The 23,220-nt window shown below is 47.2% G+C and overlaps 1 protein-coding gene across 1 annotated transcript in view; it reads right to left on the bottom strand.

Annotated features, from left to right (window-relative positions):
• The window catches only part of PRMT6 (protein arginine methyltransferase 6), a 76,181-nt gene extending 53,610 nt beyond the window's left edge, over positions 1 to 22,571 (bottom strand). Inside the window, exons 1-2 of the mRNA XM_087376260.1 lie at positions 21,567 to 22,571; positions 12,691 to 12,756 (exon numbers count right to left, since the gene is read on the bottom strand). Coding sequence (XP_087232386.1) covers positions 12,691 to 12,756; positions 21,567 to 21,815 — 315 coding nt within the window. The 5' untranslated portion in view covers positions 21,816 to 22,571. The remainder of the gene's footprint in view (positions 1 to 12,690; positions 12,757 to 21,566) is intronic.
• Positions 22,572 to 23,220: the final 649 nt, after the last annotated feature.

Below are 23,220 nucleotides of genomic sequence, written 5' to 3'. Positions count from 1 at the left end.
ACCTGTTCCTGTCTCTCCAAGGCCCTACAGACCTTCCAAAAGAGCCGTACAGTCTGCTGCTAATGGCAGATCTGTTCCGTACTGTTACAGGTTCCCAGAAGGCTCTTCTCTTTCTCTGGTCCTTGCCCACATGGTTACCACGATGCTGCCCATGTGGCCTTCCATCAGTTCCCAGCTCCAACCCCCCCCATCCTCTCCTCATATGGGGGCTTACAAATGGGGAGGTGACCTTTTCAACAACAAGGTGAAGACAAAGGAATTCCCAGCGAGGACAAGCCCAAGGAGCACAAAGATTATTCAGACAGTGACACGTCTCCAAGCAATGGAGACAAAAAAAAGAAATGACGTTTCTATTGTAACAAGCTCGGACAATTTGTGAGGGAGACTGTGAGGAGGCGGCATATCGGAATGATAGGTTGACGACAAGCATGCATTGGTCATATGACAATGGCAACCATCTTATTTCTTGACTTTGAGCTAGCATGTCATACTACCACCTCACACTTTTTTTTATAGTGAAAGCTTTGATTGAATATATTACAAGAATAGTCACCTCAGAAAAGAGGCACTAGAACTGAAGATCTCACTACCACCTCACACACACACACACACACACACACACACACACACACAATGTACAAAACACACAAGTAGACATTGGTACTCTAATTCTCCATTGCGGGTCATCATTCATTCATGCATGCCACCAAGTAATTGTTTATTGAGCTTTAGTCTAGTGCGATTCTTATCGTTCCACTTCATCATCTCTATGTTAGAAATGACCCAACAGAGGGTACACACAGCGGAAGACTTATGGTAATGCCCAGAAGCTCACACAATGTGTGTGTGGGGTGTGGAATCACAAACTTCTTTACTTAATGTGTGTCACATAGATTAGATGTGCAGACTCATCAATAGACAATGAACCAACTAGATAGAGAAACCACCAAAATGTATTTCCGTCCAAAACTATGGACACAATACAAAAGAGAGAGATCCAAAGTCCCACCAATGGTGTGGTCCTCTGATCTTACCACAAGGTCCTTCTCCTCTCTGCCAGTTATCTCTAGACTCGAGCCCGCGTGCTCCACCTCGAGCGTAAGTAGACTTTCTGTCCAGATCACAACACCTTGCTGCCCTGAGAGACAGCCAAGGTTCAGCCCTTGAGAGCTCAGTCTGCAGCACACCTCCTACTCTCCTTTACCTCCAAGATGAGGCCCAAGGAAATGTCTTCTGGCTGCTCCTGTCTGCTGCCTGTTCTGCTGAACTGTCGGATGATGAAATGAGGCAAGTGCCTCTCCTTTTATAGGCCTAGGGGCCTGTCAGAAAACCGACCAGCCTGCCCTAATCTGGCCGACCAGACTGTGACCGGTCCAGCCCTTAAGGGCTCACAACCCGGGGCTTTTGGCCCCACACTTCTGGGGCTTTTGGCCCTCCAATCTAGGCAAGGGCCCAGCCTATATAAAGCATGCCACTACCCACTAGCAGCCTCATTTGCTGCTCCACCAGGCCCCAGCCATGTCAGCGCCTGTTCACCCTGCTGCTGCTGGTTCTGCCCTCTGCCAAGCTCTTCTCCAGCCACGTGTGCAACGCCGTACTGAACCGTACTGCTGCTGACGTCATCGTGCCCTGCCAGGTCAGATCTAGGGCTTGCTGTCCCCGCCTTATCCTCCTTCCACAGGTTCCGTCCTTTGCAACCATGCGTGTCTCTGTGAGGTGCTGCCCATGTGGCAGCCCCCTCTCTTTCTTCTCTCTTGGGCACATCCTGCCCTAGGTCTCCCTCCCCCACGCTCTCCTCATTTGGGGGCTTACAGATGGGGAGGTGACCTTTCCAACACCCCCTCTCACCGACACATCTCGGCCCAATGCCAACACGTCGATAACGATGCTCCAGTAACTCCTTGGTCGTAGTCCTCTGGAACTCTTCGATGTCGAAATCTTTTCCTAGCTTTTCATCCAGTGGCTCCTGCTCCACCAGGTCCGGTTCCACTTCCGCACACCATCCTAGTATACAAGTCCATCTTTGGTAGCACCTCTTGGCACCACCTCCTTCAGTCACATTCCCACCTTTGAACTCAAGCAATCCAACCGTCACGATCTTCCAGTTGTCCCCCTCATAATGAGTGAACAACCTAGAGTCTTCCAGGCACCATGCTCTGAGGGTCTGTTTCAACCCGTCCTTCCTCTGGCAAGGTCTGCAACTAATGAATATTTCCAGATAACCTGGACCATGAACTCTTGCTGAGTTCTCGAGCAGGTACTCTTCTGGCTTCAGTACTCTTTGTCCATCACCTTCTAGCAATCTGCGTCCGAGATTTGAAGAAGCACCAATACTTCCCCTTCTACCTTCGAAGAAGGCCAATTCCTTCCAATCTCGTATCACCTGAGACAAATGAAGCGCAGAGTCTCTCCATAGCATGCTATAAAGACTCAAATGCAAAATATCAAGTACATACCAGACTGTTGTACTGCCTGTGTGTTTGCCTTAAAAGCAAACCCTGTACCTCATTGAGGCACCCACCAAAAGCCTGTGTAATCCTGTACTGTCCCCTTCTGATGTACAGCATCCATCTGACCATGAGACCCTAGGGCCTTCCATGGAATCCACCCTCGTGTTAGTGTCAACAGCCATGCACCTCCAAGCGCTCCATGCTGTCCTTCACCTTCACAAAGGCATCTGACTCCTCGTTGACCCACACCTCTATATCAGACATTCTTACTGTGATTTCTGAATCAACATATCTGACCTTGGTAACACTCGGTGATGTCACCAGGAACAACTCTTTAATTACCACATTTGCTTTAGCCTCTCCCTCTGAATCTAAGTCGGACTCCTTTTTGTTTTTCTGATCCGCCTTTTTCTTTCTGCAGTCCTTTGCAAAATGTCCTAGCGTATCACAGTAGAAGCACTTCTTCTTCTGCTTTCTCTTAGAAGTCCCCTCATCGTCAGAGTCCTCTTTCTTGGACTTGCCACCGTAAGGCTTGTCCTTTCCTTTGCCAATGGAATCCTTCGCCAACATTGCCTTGTCATCTTTGTCCACGTTGTAGAGCTTCTCCCGAGCTTCCTCCTGTAGCAATAATGGACCCAACTCCTCAAACGTCAGAGGTTTGGTCCTCTGTCCTGCTGTCACAATTATAACAAAGCTCTTGAAACTTCGAGGTAATCTCCTCAGTACCATCAAGGCCAAATGGCATGAGTCTGTCTTCTGACCAACTGCCGCCAACTCATCCCTCACCACCTTGACCTTCGCCAAATGGCTATGTACCGTATCTCCTTCTTCCATATTAAGATTGTAGAGTTGATGCTGACGAAGCAAAATCTGGGAGGTGTTATCCGTCTCGTACAAATCCTTCAGAGTAGCCCATGCCTCTACTGACGTCTCAGCCAGCTGGATATGTGGAAGAACAAAGTCCGCCGTAGTCCCTATGATTAATGCCAGGACATGGGCATCTCTGTCTTCCCAAGCTTTGAGCTCCTCTCTGTCTATTGCCACGACTATCTCCCCTTTCCTGTCCACCATGTCCTCTGGCTTTGACTCCACTCCGACGGTCAACTTCCACAACTTCCGAGCCACTAAATGACTCCGGATCTTCACTTTCCAGAGCAAGTAGTTGGTCCCGTCCAGTTTCCCAGACTCTCCAAAGTTAGGGCTAGTGAATGAGAGAAAACTGGAGGAAGGGAAAGTAGGGGCTGAAGAGGCTGTAGAGGTCGACATCTCTGCTGTTTATACCACACAGCAAAGTCAACCAAACTCAATTTCAGTAAACTAGAACTCTGAACACACCTGACTGAACCTAAGTCACCCTCATTCTCACAAGGGCACAATCCTCCAGTCGTGGAAGTCAATTCCCAAGAGCTTCTGAATCACGGTCGTCCCTCAACAAGGTCCTTGCCTTCAGGCTCCCACACCTGTGAGCCTCCTACTTGGGCTCTGATACCATGTTAGAAATGACCCAACAGAGGGTACACACAGCGGAAGACTTATAGTAATGCCCAGGAGCTCACACTGTGTGTGTGTGGGGTGTGGAATCACAAACTTCTTTACTTAATGTGCGTCACATAGATTAGATGTGCATACTCATCAATAGGCAATGAACCAGCCAGATAGAGAAACCACCAAAATATATTTCCGTCCAAAACTATGGACAAAATACAAAAGAGAGATCTAGAGTCCCACCAATGGTGTGGTCCTCTGATCTTACCACAAGGTCCTCCTATCTGCCAGTTATCTCTAGACTCCAGCCCGCGTGCTCCACCTCGAGCGTAAGTGGACTTTCCGTCCAGATCACAACACCTTGCTACTCTGAGAGACAGCCAAGGTTCAGCCCTTGAGAGCTCAGTCTGCAGCACACCTCCTACTCTCCTTCACCTCCAAGATGAGGCCCAAGGAAATGTCTTCTGGCTGCTCCTGTCTGCTGCCTGTTCTGCTGAACTGTTGGATGATGAAATGAGGCAAGTGCCTCTCCTTTTATAGGCCTAGGGGCCTGTCAAAAAACTGACCAGCCTGCCCTAATCTGGCCGACTAAGTGTAGAACCATGTGTCACCCAGAATTGTTCTCCTACCTCCTCATGGCACCTTAAAAACACTTCCGCCTGCATCACTCTCCTACAGCTTCTGCAGGCTTCGTAATGGTACCCTGCCAACACACCTTCCTGCTGCTCCCTATCATAAGAAAGTGTTTGTTCTAGTCTGTTTCAACATGTCTTCACTTTGGCATAGTCCGCAGCCAAGACCCCAGTGCTCCCAACCAAAGTGTATCTCCAAAAAACCTCGACAATGAGCTCCCGAGGAGCTCTCAAGAAGGCAATCTTTTGGTCTCATTACACTCCTTCCAGCTACAGATGTCCCTATCTCCATGAAGGTTTCAACAGCTTCACCATATCCACCTCCTAGCAACCTGCCATCACCTGAGAAATATTAATCAAAGATTCTTCCCCATAGCATGCTACTAAGGTTTGAATGTGTAATTAAGGTTGCTCCCATTGAAAGAAGATTCTTCATCATTATCATCAGTCTTTTTATTCCTCTTTTTGTTCTTGGACTTATTATCACCAAGCTTGCCCTTACCTGTGCCTTTACTCTTGTCTTGAACATTAAAGACCTTGTTGTCCATTCATTGTAATTTTCCTCCCAAGCTTCCTCCTACAGAAGCAAAGGCACTATTCCTTAAAAGTCACAAGAGCCAACCACTGTCTTGCTATCATGGTTGTGAAAAACCTTTGTAGCTCTTGAGGAGATTGCTAGCAAAAGCCTAGCCATCCTTGGTGAATCCATCTTTTGACCAACAGCGGAGAGTTGATCTCTCACCACCTTCATCTTGGTGATGTGCTCTTGAATTGAGCCGCTCTCATCCATGTGCATGCTATACAACTCTGTCCGCAAACTAAATATGCAAGAGGACTGAATTTGCAGTCATTGTAACCATGGTTCTTTCTTCTAGCCACATTTTTAGTTCCATTATTGAGATCTCATATTACTAATCACATGTGTGTATTCTTCTATGTGAGTTCTGATTGCAAGGTTTCACATTCCAGCCGATCATCTTCTGCTACCATGTGCACATACTCTCTTGTGTTGGAGATAAGTGCACACTAAGTGTACTATTTCCCTACTCTACATTTGTCTAGTCTCAGTTTGGTCTTTGTGTCTTGAGTGTGTGCCATGTGGCACTTCTACAATTATCCCATAAGCACTCCCCTACACTCATCTACAAGGTAACTCTTTGTCTTTCAATCTTGTTCTTATTTTACTTCTAGTTTTCTAGTTTCTAGCTCTTGCTTTTGTCAAGAGTGGCAACGGAAGATGTAAGCAAACTGAAGCTACAGAATCACACAGAGAATACTAGAGACAACAAGATGTGCCACAAACAGATCTGCTGTAACTTAGCCCATAAACCAGGGCAGCAACTGTAATACAAGGAGTCCTGAACAGGATGAGAAACAGGAGCTGCAGAAGGGGCTGAACTGGAGCAGAGGATAGGGGCACAAGGAGGCTGGAGCCTGAGAGCACGGAGGCTGGAGGAGCCTGGAGCGAGGAGCCTGGATGAGCCTGGAGCGAGGAGGCTGAAGGAGCGTGGAGCAAGGAGGCTGGATGAGCCTGGAGCGAGGAGCCTGAGGCGAGGAGGCTAGAGCCTAGGAACGAGGAGGCTGGAGGAGCTGCACCAGAAGATCTGCAGAGGGAGTGTGGGCAGCCAACAGAACAGCTGAGGGGAGGCTCCGGTGGGGATCCCAGGAGCAGGCTGAAGACAAGAGCCTTGAGGAGCTGCTGGAAGAAGTGCAAAGATGAGGAAGGAGGAAGACCCTTTTATAGGGAAGGCCAAGAGGGTCGGCCAGATGGCCTAGACCGACCAGCCTGGTCGGTCAGCCAACTGGGCCGACCAGCTGGTCGGCCAGAGCCTGGTCGGCCAGGGGCTGGTCGGCCAGCCTACCCCCTCTGGCCCCCCTGCTGCGTGGGAGCTGGTCGGCCAGCCTCGGCCCTGTCTCGTGGGTGCCCCCTCTGAGTGTAGGAATAGCCTCCGACTGATGGAAAATAGTGTCAGATACAAGTGTAGAACCGGGAATGAAAGAACCTCACGAGGGGCGGGCACACCCACAAAGAATCCCTCACTCAGAGCAGTGTGCACACAAGTACACTGTAGACAGGAGATGCATATAATGCTAACAGCTTTTATATTCCTACATGGGTATCAGAGCCATGTAGATCCCTCTTATCTCCCCTCAGTCTACTGTAGCCATAGCCGCACCTCTCCCAGCTATCCTCTGCTTCTACCCCGATCTCGTGAGCTGAAGGAGCCGCCTCTTCTCAGATTTCTGCCCCGCTCAGCTGGTCGCCATCATCTCCGAAACGGGCTGCTCCTGTCTGCCCTGCCATTCTCTGCGCCACCACATCAAGCCGCCTCTTTCTGCCCCACCATCTCTCTGCCAGATCTGTGCGCCATTTCTGCCAGCCGCTGCTGTTCTTGCTCAGTTCTGCCCACCATTGCTGCGCTCACCTCTTTCAACAGGCCGCACCTCTCCTTGGCTGCCTTCTTCATCGACTCAAGGGGCTGTCTCTGCCTAGTTTGACCATCCGTTTTTGGATGATCCCCACTACTCATTCCCAACTCAGTCCTTAATGTCTCAAACACTGCAGTCCAAAAATGACTGGTAAATTTGACATTCCTGTCTGACACTATGAATTTGGGTAATCCATGCAAATGAAATATATGTCTAAAAAGCAAATATCCCACTTGCGGGACACTAACAGACTCTCTAGTTGGAATGAAGTGAGCCATCTTGGTAAGACGATCAACTATCACAAGGATAGAATCATGTCCACCTTGTGTCGTAGGCAGACCTACAATAAAGTCCATGGAAATGCTCTCCCACCTACCTAGTGGTATTTCCAAAGGTTGTAAAAGTCCGGGTGGCTTCACCTACTCTGCCTTACTTACCTGACATGAAAAACAATGTCACATATTCATGAATATGGTTTTTCATTTTTGGCCAAAAGAAATCTCGCTTCGCGAGATCATATGTTTTCTCGACTCTTGGATGTCCCACACATGGGCTATCATGGCATTGTTGAATGACTCTCTGTCTGAGATCATTCAGATTAGGTACTACTACCTTGCCATTTCTTTTCAGCATACCATCTCTTATGATATATCTTGCATAAGTTTGGCCTTTTTTGGATGCCAAGTCATTCTTTTCCCCGAGTTTGAATACATGAGCCTTAGGCCAAAGACTCTAGACAAACTCGTCCACCTTTTGAGTTTCTCTTATCTCGATCATTAGAGCACTTTCTAATACCATCAAACTCATATTATGCATAATGTGTGACAATGCATCTACCTCTTTGGTACCGAATCGTCAAGTTAAACTCATGCATGAGTTCTGCCCACCTAGCTTGGCGGCCTCTCAAGTTGGGTTGTTTACAAAAATGTTTCTGAGTATCATGATCAACATCAACATAAAACTCTAACCCATACAAATAATGTCTCCATGTTTTCAGAGCATGGACAACAGCATATAACTCTAATTCATGAGTTGGCCAATTTCGTTGAGAGGGAGAAAGCTTCTTGCTTTCAAAGGCTAATGGCCTTCCCTTTCGGAGGAGAACTGCTCCTACCGCAATGCCACTTGCATCGGTTTCAAGGAAAAACACTTTCTGGGGATCAACTATTTTTAACACCGATCCTGAGACCACAGCTTGTTTTATGGTGTTAAAACTTTCCTGTTGATTCTATCCCCATATAAAAGGTACTTTATTTGAGGTCAGATCAATCAATGGCGATACTATTTCGGAATATCCTTTGATATGCCTTCGATAAAATTGAACAAATCCCAAGAATGATCGCAAAGCAGTCAAACTCTGAGGGATTGGCCAAGTCAGTATCGCAGCCACTTTCTTTGGAACCATTTCTACCCCCTCAAGAGTAATAATGAATCCTAAATATTCAAGTCTTACCGGTTTTCTTCGTACCTCCGCTTCTTCGGTAAAACTTAGCCTATAGGGAGATCTATTCACAGGTTCTACCCCCACGATTAGTTCAATCTTATGCTGAACATTCCGCTCCGGACGTAACCCATAAGGTAACTCATCTAGAGAACTCCTCTACTATTTGATCAGCCAGCTTGGCCATCTCTCCATTTTGGGCAACATCAGTGCTAGCCGAAGAACGATCAATCGTCTCTACCGATGCTATACACAGAAACAAAAACTCTTCTTGAGCTTTTCGAACTTCCATTACGAAAACCAACGGTCCTTGAGGTATATCTTTTTCACCTCGTAAGACATACAACACATCATTCATCTTGAATTGATAAATGTGCTTCTTCCAATCGATGGCTGGATTCTTCCTAGAATGCCAAGCCTTATCCAAGGCTATGTCTGCATGAGCAAGCTTTGTCATTTCAAAATCAAGTTTCTCAGCATAGTACTAAATTCGAAGTTCCAACTGGGTAACCCTTTGGTCCCATAGTTCAGTTGAACTTTTGTCCGCCATTTTAATTGTATATGCGTAGTCAGATGGGCTAGTCTTTACAAGCTTGGAGTTAATTACATTGTGTGTTGACGCTGAGTCAAACAACACAATGACATCATGATTGGCTACTTGCCCCTTCATCTTAATTAACTCCGTATCATTAAAGGCGGCTGTATACCCCGTTGCTACGGGCTTTGACAGGATATTATCAGGTGCACTAGTTACTAGCTTAGCAATAGACACGCATAACAAAACAAGTACTGACCTTTGAGAAGATTCTGCTAGCTGAATCTGCATCTGTTCTACTCTGAGACTTCCCTCCATTTCCACGTCGCATTCTGAGATCACCATCTCAGCCATCCGACGATCCTTGTTTCGTGGACAATCTTTCCACTGATGAGGCTGAAGGTATCCAAAACACAAGCCTTCTCTCCTCGCTTTTTCTCTTTGCTCTGGGTTCAAAGAAGACTTCGACCAAGCCCGGGCTACCATTGGTGTTACTTTTCTTTTCATTCCAATGGTGGTACTTGGTTTAGGAGTCTCAACTGGCTCCGCCTACTTGGCTTGACCACTAGGCTATGAGGCACTCCCTTTGCTAATCCACTTCTCCTTAAACCCAGTTTTCTTCGGGTACTCAAACCAAGTCCTAACCTGCACAAACCCACTTGGTCTGTTCCCTTTTGCATCCTCATAGTTCATGGCTATGGCAATTGCTTCATCTAGCGTGTTCGCATACTTAGCCCGAACTTCCATCTTGATCCCATCATTCAATCCAAAGATAAAATCTTTTACCTGGATTGACTGAGGTAGAGGTTCATAAACTTTCATTACACTTTCTCTGAACTTATCAATGTATCCGCCACTAATAAATTTCTCTAACAAAGGTTTCAATACTAATCCCAAGCTCAAGATGCTTCGTCAGGAGGTAAGAAGTGTTTTCTAAATTCTTTTTTAAACCCCTCCCAAGTAGTGGATGCCACTCCATCTTTCTGCTGTTTTATCCACCACCTATCCGCTGCCTCATTAAACATATGGGTTGCCTCGCGGATTTTCTTCATATCATTCCTGATTTCACAAATGGCGAAGGCCTCATCCCATTTGTGTAACCAGGTCTCTATGATATCGGAACTACGATCAGAAATCCAACCAGAATACTTTTTTGGCCTATAATTGGCAATATTAGGCACCTTAGCCCTCCTAGGCTCGACCGTATGAACACTAGATTCAGGCTCCATTGGAGCCTTACCCTTCTCTTCACGATATGGTCTAGTAGACATACTATGAATCATTTTCCTGAGCTCAAATTACCCTACGTTTGCTTGTAACTGTTGTGCTAAAATCTGTTGCAAGGCATCCTCCAATAATGCAATTCTACCAGATAGTGTATGGCCTGCTGGGCGCAACACGTACGGGGTCGGCCAGACTCCCGATTCTACGGGATCCACCCTAGAAGCTTCTTCATCTACTTTCATTTAGGTCGACGGGTGTTTTTTTTTTTTAACACACCTAAATTGTATCCAGAATCGAAAGCCCAACTCCCAAATTTACAGCTAACCGAGCATATATCAACTGCAACCAAAACCACTTTTCCCTATACTACTAGGGAACCTCCTGTACACCTAAATTGCAAATATCCCTTGCATAATAGGCATATAACCGAATGTTTGAATCAATCCAATATGCCTCCCAAATCTGGAACCCAATACAACGAGCAGGAACTCCAAACTAAAGACAAATAAAATCTGAAATAGCACTAGAAATACCAAAATTCAAGAAAAGCAGAGGAAGATGCTCCCTGATAATTTCTTCTTGCTAGCCACCATTCGATCTATAACTCAGAATCGACTTCTTGAATGCGATTGTCTTGGAACCCAATTTTCTTCTCTTGTTTCAATATATGACGTCAATTTGGCAACTGCTGACCAGGCAGGTCTTCGTGAACACAGTCATTAATCTTTTGATATGACTAAATGTAACCAAGCTTCTCAATATTCATTCACAGCAAAATGCACGTATCTCAGCAGGCTACCAAATCCATTAGTCAAGCCCTGAGCAGAATTGTCACGACTAACACAACCATTTGTCCATCGTAACGCACGAACTTTGCAGAGCTATTGAATTACCAAAGAAAAATATATGAACCGCTCACAGACTCTCTCATCACCGTACAAGGGCAAGGGCAAGAATCGTCAGCGCACCACTTACCATCAAATTGCCATACGTAAGCACTAGCCCCGACTACCAATGGAATCACAATATAAGTAATTGCAAATCTAACCTGTGCTCACAGGCTCCTATAATCTCATCTTCCACGCCTTCAAATCAACGACGAAAAATACCAAAATATAACGACATCTAGTCCCTGCAATGCCAAGGAGCCCTGAAGGTAACCACTCATAAACCTGCGCGTGCGCCACTCTAATATCCAACGCAACTCCTTTCCACCAAACAAATGGACCTTGGTATCGAACTCCAGGCGCCCTTCAAGTAGCACATGTAAGTCCCGTAACGACACAATAACCCTCTGCTTGCAGTCATGAACTCCTGCTTCAAATCATCAACAACTCGTTAGATTCCCGTCACAAAGCCCAGAAACAGCTTTCGTCTTTGAATCCGATCCCGTATAACTTTGTGTGCATTTCTTCTTTGCACTCTGAGCGAAGCGTCGCTCCCAACTCCCACAGCCCGATACAATCTTGCGACCAGGGCTCTGATACCAAAATATTACGATCACTCACTTTAACTCGCTTCATCGATTAGTTTAACAAACAATCACGGGGTAGGCATATTCAGTTTCCTCCCAGCCAACCTCGGTGGTAGCAAAACCTCTAGAATAGTCAACAACGTGAAGGCTCAAGCTTGCAAATTCCACCAAGCCCCAGAATTCCCTAGATGGATCTAGTATGCCACATGTCTACATTTGAGGGCATCTCCTCAATGCATCATTTACCCCTCTCTTTGGATATCATTAAATCATTTGCCCCTTAGCACATTTTATGCATTTAGACCCCTTAGCCTTAGATCCACCTAGTCTTGTGCCATGTCACCCTCACCAAGGACCTTGACCTTGATTCCTTTTTTATCATTTACGTGAAGCCCAAACAAATATAATAAAAACATTGATCCTTTAAAGGAAAATGTCGACTGACCCGTCCGAGGTCATGTTGCCTCAACTTGAGCGTAACACGCAACCTGCCAAGCCCGTCCTACCACGTCAGCCTTCCATACAATCTTCCGTGCAGGCCACATGCCTTGCTGATGTCATCCTCCCTGCCCACGCAGTCAATGCTTGCTGGAATCCCTGCATATCTCTGACCTTTCCATTTGTGGACAGCCTCTGGAATTCTCCCCCAGATTTTCCCCCCGTGGAGGCTTCTCTCTGCTAGGGTCTTTCACTTGTTCTCTGCTGCCCACATGGCAGCCATGTGCTGCCCATGTGGCAGCCCCATGTATCACCCTATCAGCCTATGGTCCCACCCCCCCATTTGGGGGCTCACAAGTGGGGAGGTGACCAACCCTATTCCAACATGTATATGTATATGACTATGTATGTATGCGTGTAGTGTGTGTATGTATGTATTCACCACCAAGGTCACCATGTAATACAAAGATGGCCAAAATAAAACTTTTTAAATGATTAAGCACCACTCTTTCATTCTAGCAGACATTTGCATGCATCTCACATCACTCTTCTTTCTAGCAATACATTTGCATGCATCTCACCTTATCTCGGATGAGATCGGAGTGCTGAAATATGGCATCTCTGTAAGTCTCAGTTCGAGTCCGATCCTACAAAACCAAGTCAGAACAAGAGATGTTTTACTCTCTCTCTCTCTCTCTCTCTCTCTCTCTCTCTCTCTCCTGCTTCTTCTTCTTCTTGATTTGTGTATGCGGAGGCCATACAAGACATCAGCCTAGAACACATGCCGGGGCATTTTACAAGAGGGTGACGCTCTATGAAAGTTGGCAAACAGACAAGGATACAGATATACATCATGTTCACATAACCATGATCGAATGGGTGAGATACATCATGTTCAAATAACCATGATCAAATGGGTGAGAGGAATAGCAACTTTATGGATCAGAGACATGTTGAATTTCAGTCATGCGTCAGGGTTGCATCCAAATGGATAAAAAGGTTGGATTAAACAACTCCACAAAGGGGGGGATAAGAAAAACAGAGGCAACTACAAAACCATTATGATTAATTTGAGCATGGCAAAGACTTGATGAAATTCAGCCAATGGATAGAAGATCACCCCAAAAAAACCGGTCTCCACAAAGCACATAGTACCGTTGGTCACTCTACATGTCCTTGTGGAAGAGAACTGGTTACACGGGGAGAATGCTTATATTACTGTTTCAGAGATTTCAAAAACGGCTTCGATATGGTCCAGAATCACCAGCGGAGGAGAATAAACAACATACAAGTAACCCAAACCATACAGTTGTCATGGTCGAGACATATAAGCATTTAGGTAGGATGCAAGAATGGTTTCATAGGGCTTCTCAAGCAATATTGAAGTCAAGCAAGGCCCTGTCTCACACTTTGTAGTACCTCTCTCGGAAGAGGCACAAAAGTGATGTGTACCTTGGGGTATCTCTGCTAGATAGTGCGCTTACAGCAAATATAGACAAGATAACGTGTTGGAGAATCTAGGTAACAACTTGATACCTTGCTAGACCTCTCTCGAACCAATGGTAGAATCTTGAACAGCGTTTGAACCAAAAAAGAACATGATGTATATCCAACTTCAATTGACAACGGTGTGCACAAGAATAAACTCACAAAGAGAGATCTGGAGTACATAACAACAGTAACGAATAGCCAAAACATACTAATGTACCTTGCATCAAAATGGATAACAACTCATACAGAAGTCACCTCCCTCACATTCACAACTACTGCAGCAACTTGTTGCCTATGTACCTCGGTGTGAGTGTTGGAATATGAAGCCAAAGTGAGTCAAAAATGAGTGTACTAGTGGTTTTATAGTCCAGTGAGTCCTAGACATGCCACGTGTCATATTGGGAGATATCCCATAGACATTGTGACTTTCTAGAGTCTAGTGGCACACTATATATTGTTGTACTTGTCTATTATCCAATATATCAGTCAACATCAAGCTATCAATACATTGTGAGTATTTTGGTTATTGCCTTGCACTTGTACTTTCCTTCCTTTCCATTTTGCCTTACATTATGCTTTCCATATTTCCATTCCGTTCCTAGCTAGCTACCATGTCTCTTCAGTGAGGCTCTAACCTACTGTCAAAACCCTGCCCTGTACTTCTTGAGGCTGCATGCTCCTCTAAGCTTCAGTGGCTTTGTGCAAGTGTAGAATGAGAGGCCTAGTGCCCACTTTATATAGAGGGAGGGGAACTCAATCTGTCCCTTGCAATTTGCTAGCTAACTTCTCTAATGGAAGGCTGACAAGCTTCTAACATGTTCAGCCAGCCCTATATCCTGTTTGACTAGGCTCGGTCTAATTGACCAGACCAAAACTATTTATAGCCAACTTCAGCCACCATTTCAGCGCACTCGTCGGGCTCAGAACGCCCCAGACTTGGCCATTAATCCCCCTCCCCCCTACCGGTGGCTTCTTCTTGTTAGCACCTAGCCCTAGTATGTGCCTTGTAGGTAAGGTCAACTCATAGAGTTGACTTCACTCATCAACCATATGGTTGACTTGGGGCCATATAGGCCACCCCTTTGTACTTTCTCATTATCCATTTGCAAGTACTCTCAGTTTCCTTCAGCTGTGTACGCTCCCTTGCATTCCACTCCCATTCCATTGCTTCCCGCACCCAACGGTTGTATCAAAGCAGGTTCTCTTGCTCCTACCTGCCTCCCCCCGTGCTCATTACTCAGCCTCCCATTGCTCCTACCTGCCATTTTTCTCTAGTTCAGTACGGTGCCTCACTTCGTCACGAGAAACCTACTTTTGGAGTAGAAAAACAGTCTAGCGGCTGTCTTTTGATTTTTTCAAGTCTGATGTCGACGTTTTTTGAAATTCCTGAGTTATCTGCTTACAAATGACACTACCCCACACCATTTCGAACCAGTATGTACAACTGTATGAACGTCGTACGGACCTGTACGAACAGATGCACGACGCTACCAAGAATCCGCACAACCTGCCAGAAGCTGGTTTTGAGCATTTTTGGGGATTTTGTGCTTAGATCTAGACATGCACGACACTACCAAGAATCCGTACAACCTGTCGGAAGCTGGTTTCGAGCACATTGCATTAACATTGAGGAGATTTTGCTCTAGAAATTGGGGCTTTTGTGTCACATTTGCAGATTTTGCTGTGACATTTGCTCCTTTTTGTCACATTTTGGGGCTTTTGCAGTATTTGCCCTCTTTTGACTCCATTTCACCTCTGAAATTGGGGATTTTGGATCTATTGCTGGCAGATTGCAGGATATTTTCAGATTTGCAGGTTTTGCAATCAACTTTGGAGCAGCCAACTAATTGCATTGTAGCCTTGAGGCTTTGACATTGCGAGGCACTCTTTTTCTTTGGGGATTTTTAGTTGCAATGGCTCACCATCAATCTCTTGGAATGCTTGCCCATGAAGACAAGCTTCATGGTACCAACTATCCCATGTGGTCGTACTTGGAGCACCACCTGTTGGTGTCCCGCAATTTTTGGGGTATTGTCAATGGATTAGAGAGTAGATCTATCTGAACACAAACACCTGCTGCCACCGCAACCACTTATGGTTCATCTACCAGTACTCTCTCAGTGCCAGTTGCAGACTTAGTGCCTGTGAATCAGCAGGTGGGCAGCACCTTGCTGAGCTAGGTCTGCAGCCTTCCAACTCTCTTGGTCCTCCAAGAATAGGCTCCAAGTGTGCTGGTATGTGCTGCTCCTGCTTTGCTGCTCCAGAAGATGGGACATGAGGGCCTGGAGGCCCTCCTTATATAGCCCCCAGACCTGCCAAAAATAACCGCCCAGGAGAGGGGCAATAGCCGACTCAGTCAGCCCCTCCCTGGCCGACTTGGTCTGTCCAAAAACCACCCCCTTGGGGCCCATAAAACTGGGGCTTTTGCCCTCATTCCTATGCAGGGGCCCAGCCCCTTATGCAAGCCGACTAGGCCAGTCTGACCAGCCCTAACCAGCCAACCTTCTGGTCGGCCTGGTTGGCTGGCTCTCCGGCCCTATATAAGGGCCTTTGTGGTGCCCTTTGCAGGTGCCCATTGTTGCACCACATGCAGACTTTGTTCCGCCTCCTGTGTGCCTCTGTCAGGGGCCTGTTCCAGCCCGTACATACACACCATGCTGCGTCTCTGCCAGGCTGCTGTGTTGCCCACATGGCAGCCCATGTGCTGCTCATGTGGCAGCCCTTTCCCTGTGAGGTGCTGCCCATGTGGCAGCCCCCTCTCCACCCATGCAGCCAAGATGCTGTCCATGTAGCAGGCCATTCCACCTATGATTCACCCCCCCCCAATGCACTCCTCATTTGGGGGCTCACAGATGGGGAGGTGACCATTCCAACATAGACTAGTAAATAGACAATGATCCAGCCACATATAGAAACCACCAAAAGAATACATTTACATCCAAAGCTATGGACACAATACAAAAGAGAGAGATCCAAAGTCCCACCAGAGCGTGGTCCTTTGATCTTACCACAAGGTACTTCTACTATCTGCCCGACATATGTAGAACACTGAGCCCGCATGCTCCACCTCGAGCGTAGTAGACTCTCTGTCCACAATGGTTCTCTCTACCTTACTGCCTGTACTCAGCCTAGGTAGGCTGCTCCTTGCTGCTTGTCTTTTTATGCTCCAGAGAATGAGTGAGGAGGCCCAAGGCCCCTCCTTTTATAGGGCCCAAGGCCCTCCATATGACCGACCTGGTAGGGAGATTTGGGCCGACCCAAACTGCCCCTACCCACTGACCCAATGGGTCTGTAAACCATCCAGTGGGCAGCCATTGGCTGCCCCTTTCTGGCATCTTGCCACGTGGCAGCCCACCACTGGTGTAGGCATATTGCTGCCCTGTCGCGGGTCTTTTGCAGCCCATGTGCTGCCCTTTGCAGGCGCCAATGGTTGCGCCACATGCAGACTGTGTTCCACCTCCTGTACGCCTCTGTCAGGGGCCTGTTCCAGCCCGTACATACACGCCATGCTGCGCCTCTGCTAGGCTGCTGTTGCAGGGCACATACTTGTCCATAGTCCCTGCCTCCAGGCCCACCATGTAGGCGACTCTTCCCTGAGACTACCTGTCTTGATAGCTGCCCACATGACAGCCTGTGTGCTGCCCATGTGGCAGCCTCTGCCCTTTGCTGTGTGCCGCCCACATGGCAGCCCATGTGCTGCCCAAGTGCCAGCCCCTTCAGCCCTTTCCCTGTGACGTGCTGCACATGTGGCAGCCCCCTCTCCACCATGAGTCTCCTGCCCACGTGACAGCCAAGATGCTGTCCATGTGGCAGGCCATTCCACCTATGGTCCACCCCCCCGATGCATTCCTCATTTGGGGGCCCACAGATGGGGAGGTGACCATTCCAACACCAATATGTCTCTAAGCTAGAGGTACATGAAGAGATTTTCCCACATAAGGCTACACACGCCCATGTCAAGAAAACCCCTCGTGTGTGCTTGGAAGGTTTTATCTTCCACCTCACCAGCACTGATTTCCAAGCATGCTACTATATTCGACATATAAACACAAGGAGATACTTTGTTGTTACTTGCTGTCAAAACATACACAATTTACCTTGCTATCTAGGCATCACAGAGCTGACTCACATATCCTCCTGCAAATCCCCATTAAGAAAAATAGTCTTTACTCCTGCAAATCCCCATTAAGAAAAATAGTTTTTATGTCCAATTGATACACCTTCCACCCAAAATGAGTGACCAATGCTATAGCACACCTGATTGTTCTCATCCTTGAAGTGGGGGAAAATGTCTCATCTTATATATATACCTCGATGAGTCCAGGAACATGTCCAAACTCATCCTCTAAAAACATAACATAGTGCAGTTTCAATCGCATGATAGTCACTCATAAGATTGAAAACCATAAACTCCATCACGCACAGCAGGGACTAGCTACTATGACATCCCCACTGACGTCATCAGCGCCCAACAGTGGGAGTAGACCATAGTTTAAACATAAGCTCACACGTACAAATCCACACACCCACACATACTTGAGCCTCCAATTATACGAAGTCTTTGTACCAAGTTTCTATCGGCACTCCAGAGGTGAAGGACACTCTCAGCCATGATGAAGGCTAGCACTAAAGGAGAAGGCTAATCAAAAGGTAGTCTCATCTTAATTTATCCCCTTTTGCTTGTAATACCTTTTAGCAACTAGCCTTGCCTTGTACCGGTACCTCACACCACTTTGTTACCAATAGCCTTTTTGCCTATGGGCAACTCCACCAGATCCCATGTGTTTTTGTGGATTAAATCCAATTTTGCCTTCATGGCTCTTGAGGACCCTCAAAGCTGTCATGTTCATTCTCATCACTCATCGAAGCAGCATCAACCCAAGCAACATCCAAAAATGTGTGTATTTGAATGATAATTGACCTGATGTAGGGCATTCACATGCTGCTGTTCATGCTGCATTTGTCGATTTCCCATTGGCTGGTCTGAACTAGTGTCTACTGTCAATGGGAGCAACCCATCAAACACATCATGCGAACCTGTCTGCAGCTATTTTGGAAACTCAGTCATGGACTAGCTCTGATACCAGAGAAGGGGTTGGCACTCGCACTCCTTCTGGCACTGTGGGCTAGCGCGGATGAGTCTCCCATACAAACTCTGCAACACCCTGTGCACTCCTCATCAATGGTGAGCCCTTTTTTGTGAGGGGGGCCTTGAGAAGATCCACAGATGAGACTGCTGCCACTGGCCCCTTGTGCGGGGGTTGTTCCTGAGAAGCCCTCTCTGAAGCACGAGCTTCCAAGGCTCCAACCTAGGGTGAGACCACACGCAACTAGCTTGCCCAGCAGGGCATCTCTGGATCAATGATGCCAAGTTCTCGGTCTGCTTGGGGCAAGATCACTGACTGCCAAGCAACCCTGGCTCTAGTGTTCCAAGTGCCATGTAATCTTGTCCACAAGAAATTGCGCACCAAGCGCCTGAGCTACCCCATGCACCCCTTGTGAAAACACTAGCAGGAGGATATGTACCTGCTTGACCACAAGGGCCTACCCTGCTCAAGAGAGTTCGGGCGACCTCCAATACAGTAGCTTACACCACACACACTCTAGTTCGGAAGCTATCTGCTGCTTTGCTGGAACACCAATGCCCTCGACATCCCAAGTACCTCGCAGTTTAACCATGCACGATCCATCGGAAACCCAAGCTGCCCCTAGTCTGCAATCTCCTCAGCCTCCTTCATCACTATAAGAAAGCCCCTGGATTTGGTCCAATTGATCCTATATATACCTAGATGAATCCAGGAACATTCCCAAACTCATCCTCCAATTGGTCCAATTGATCCTAGCCCAGATGCCAGACAACAAAACACAAGGGCTCCCCAGACTCTCTAGACTTGTTGCCATGCCCTCCACAGAAAGGGCCGTGTCTTCTGCAAACTCTAAGATGATACATCGTCAAATGTTGGAAATGAGGAGAGCATTGGGGGGGTGAACCTAGGGTTTGAGAGAATGCCACATGGGCAGAATTGTGGCTGCCATGTAGGCACCATCCCTACAGAGAGAAAGAGCTGCCACATGGACAGCAAACAGACTGCCATGTGGACAGCACACCTCACAGCATACCTGGCTGTGTAGAGCAGCAGGACAGCAAAGAAAAGTGGTGCAAGACCATGTGGCTTATCTTCAGATGGCAGGCTGACATCAGCAAACTACGGAAGGCTATGGGCAGGGCAATGGCCTGGAAAGAAGCACCTACATGGAGCTGGTGGAGGACCCTGGCAGCAGCACAAGGAGGCAAAGAGAGGAGCAAGGGGGGCTGGCCCTTTTGCCCTTATATAGGGGCTGGTTGGGCTGAGCCAACCAGGTCGGTTGGGCCAGCCAACCAAGTCAGCCCACAGACCAGCAAAGGGCCTGGGCCCCTGCATGGAAAAGAGGGCCTAAAACCCCGGTTTTGAGAGCCCCCTTTGGGGTGGTTTTGAGGCAGCAGAGTTGGCCAGGGAGGGGCTGATTGGGTCGGCCATATCCCCCTCTCCTGGTCGGTTTTTTGAGCAGGGCTGGAGCCTATAAGAGGAGGCTCTGGGCCTCAAATGACATCACCTGGAGCAGCCTTCCAAGGAGCAGCAAGTATCATCTGGGCCTCATCCAGGAGGAGAGGAGTGCTGGAGAGCTGCAGACTGAGCTTGAAGGAGGTGCCCACCTAGGCTGAGGTTCCAGACAGCAAGGTGGAGGGATCCTTCGGACAGAGGGATCCTTCGGACAGAGGGTCTACATATGCTCAGTGGAGCATGCAGGCTCAGAGATCTAGAGGTGCTGGGCATTTAGCAGAAGAACCTTTCGGTATTGTTTATCACTATGTCAGAGAGAGATTACATGCAGGAGGGATCAGCCTAATCTATTGTCCTACACATGGCAATGTTGCAGATGTTTTCACCAAGGCATTATCCAAACAAAATTTTGAGCTTTTCTGTAAAGCTTCAGGCCTGACCTCTTGTGTTGATTGATCTATTTTTCTGTACATGTTCACACTGTCACTACAGTAGGCATTTGTTGGATATTGAGTAGTGTAATCCGAATAAGCCTTGTGGAAATTTTTACTTTTAGTTAGGACGATTTTTTTCCCTTTAGTAGGTTTGAGGTACATAACCTCAATTTTGGCTTTTACGTTGTTAGCTTGGACATTTCATATGAATCATGCAGCTTCCTAGGTATGATTTCCTGTCTTCTCTTTTCCAATACTTATGCAGCAGGGTCGGCCCAGATTAGGGGCCTGGTCAGCCAGCAAGGGGAGGGAAAAGGCGAAAGGCAGGGGGCAGGAGGCATCCCTCCACTTCTGGGTTCAGTTCACTGAAGCCACAGATAAGCACACGGCAAGGAAGAAGAGGCAGCAGATATAGGAGCCATTCTGGACAGTCTGTTTTGCTCAGTCTGTGAAGCCATCTAGGGCTGCAGCTAGTGCAGTAGTTGGTTGCCTACGTGGATCTTGTTTTGTAGTTGAAGAGTACACATATTGTGTAATATGTTAAACATTTTTGTTAGCGCGTCTCACTGAGTATTCTTCAACATTCAAGTGTCTTGTTCACTATGTTGTGTGCACCTTCCTACACAGCAACTAATTAATTAAATGTGACCTTATTCTCGCTGGGGCAGGCCTATTTGATAGATTGGGTCATTTTTTACGCATATATCTCATGTCATAGAATGTTTGAAAATTTATTCAAGTAAGACAAAGAGAAGGAAGTACAGAAGCAGGGAGACAGGTAATTGTTACGTTTGGAAGGGGAACACAAACAGCTCTAGTTCTCTCGAATCTCAATATAGGAAACAAGATATACACGTAGAGACAGTGGAATACAAGCGACTTGTACACGAAGAAAGACTGAACAGTCGCTGGAAAAAATGCTCCGGACACCCCCATTGTTCTAGTAGTAGATTAAAAGACATTGCCAAGACAGTAAACTCGCAACCTCACCTTGATCATTTCCTCGTGAATTCCAACATGAGAGTATGAATTAAAGTAAGCTGCATCCTGCTCTGCATAACTGGCAGAAACAACACCTTCTGCGGATGCGGATGGCGAAACCGTGGTGGGATTCCCACCCCAGATTTCATTCCTAGGGCGTATGCCTCTTGGCCTCCTTGCGGCGCGTGCTCTTACTCTAAGGACCCTGTCTGGTCCAAGTTCTCGGTGCCCCATAGAGATATCCGAAGGCGCTAACATGACCACGGTGTGAGATCAGTTTCTGCTGCAAAGTTCTTCCTCACACCTGCTTCCGATGCTAACTGCTGCCCTGCTTCTGATGCCAACTACTGAAACAATAAAATACGGCCCTCTATGAAATCACTCTAAGCTGGCCGAGAGATTGATCGTCCCACATTGCCAGCATTCCCTACCATTTATGCTTTGTTCGAGCTCGATCGCTCACACCTCTCACTGTCAGCGGTTCGCCTCCTTTAAACCAACTGCACTGGAGATCTCCCTTCCAAATTCTTCCTCCTTGATTCGACTGTTCTTGACGATCCCTTCAAACAAATGTGTGGTGGGCACTTCTGGCTCGTCAAACGATCTCCAGAACTACACGGATCTCCTCCTTTTTTATTGATCGAGCTCGTTCTCCGGCTCCTCGTTTGGTGGGCACTCGTTCCTCGCGAAGGATCAGTGCAAATCTCGAGCTGGGGGGCGGCATTTCAGCCACGTCCGAGGATTTTCTGCAAGAAAGCTTTTCTGGTGAAGCGAAGGAGAGCTGGCAAGGGTGAAAAATTTACCGCGCGATGTGGGTTCAAAGAAAAGTGCCGGGATATCAAAAGAAGATCGGAAGGAGCGTGTTCTTCGCCATCAAAAGTGGGAGAAACCTTGTTGTGTCGCCATAGCTACCAAAGCTCATGCCTTTTGTTCTTCCCAAGACCAACCTCTTGGCCTTCTTTCTCCATTCATAGTTTCCTTTGGGTCTACTCTTCTTCCTATCTACAAGAGAGGAGGAACTTTGGCTTTTGCAATAGGTAGTTTGCACATCTACACTCCGGCATTATTTACACCTAACACTTATTACATAGCCTTCATTCCTCTCAAGTACACACCACCCCATCGAATGCCCCCCGAGCCGGGGACCTCTGGGCTCCCCAAACATGTCATGCTCAGCCTTCAATCGGCACCGGGTTTGCACACCGCCCTCGCAATAAAACAGGTCACATTTAAGCAATAAAAGCAGCGATACTCTACTTGAATTTGATTGGTTCGGAATGGGTGCCCCAGCTTGGGCTGCCAAGGTTGCCCGCCCTAGAAATCTCCTCTTATGGGCAGAAGGTGGCAGCAGCTGACTTAGCTTTTGGAGTCACCCGAAATTCTGTTGTGTGTAAAATGCGCCCATCTACCCCAATGGAGAATCTTGATTGGCTCAGCCCATTAACGATGGGGCACATAGTCCTTGGTCTTCAAACGGTCTAAATATCTACACTAATAACCTTCAAGCCTTCCATAGTATGTTTGAGAAGCCCACCACTACAACCAAAGCATCACACTCCAAGAGCTAGAGTTCTTTCTATGGGAAGTACAAAAATGTTAGCATACCATATAACTTTGCTTGAAAGCTTGTGCACCGTAACTGCTCATTCATTTCATAATATTT

The sequence above is a fragment of the Dipteris shenzhenensis genome, chromosome 1 (assembly GCF_047967505.1).
Source record: "Dipteris shenzhenensis isolate YYH24624 ecotype China chromosome 1, Dip_SZ_1.0, whole genome shotgun sequence".
In the NCBI taxonomy this organism is placed as follows: Eukaryota; Viridiplantae; Streptophyta; class Polypodiopsida; order Gleicheniales; family Dipteridaceae; genus Dipteris; species Dipteris shenzhenensis.
The sequence above is the reverse complement of the archived record's forward strand: the minus strand, read 5'-3'. Positions and strand labels throughout refer to the sequence as shown.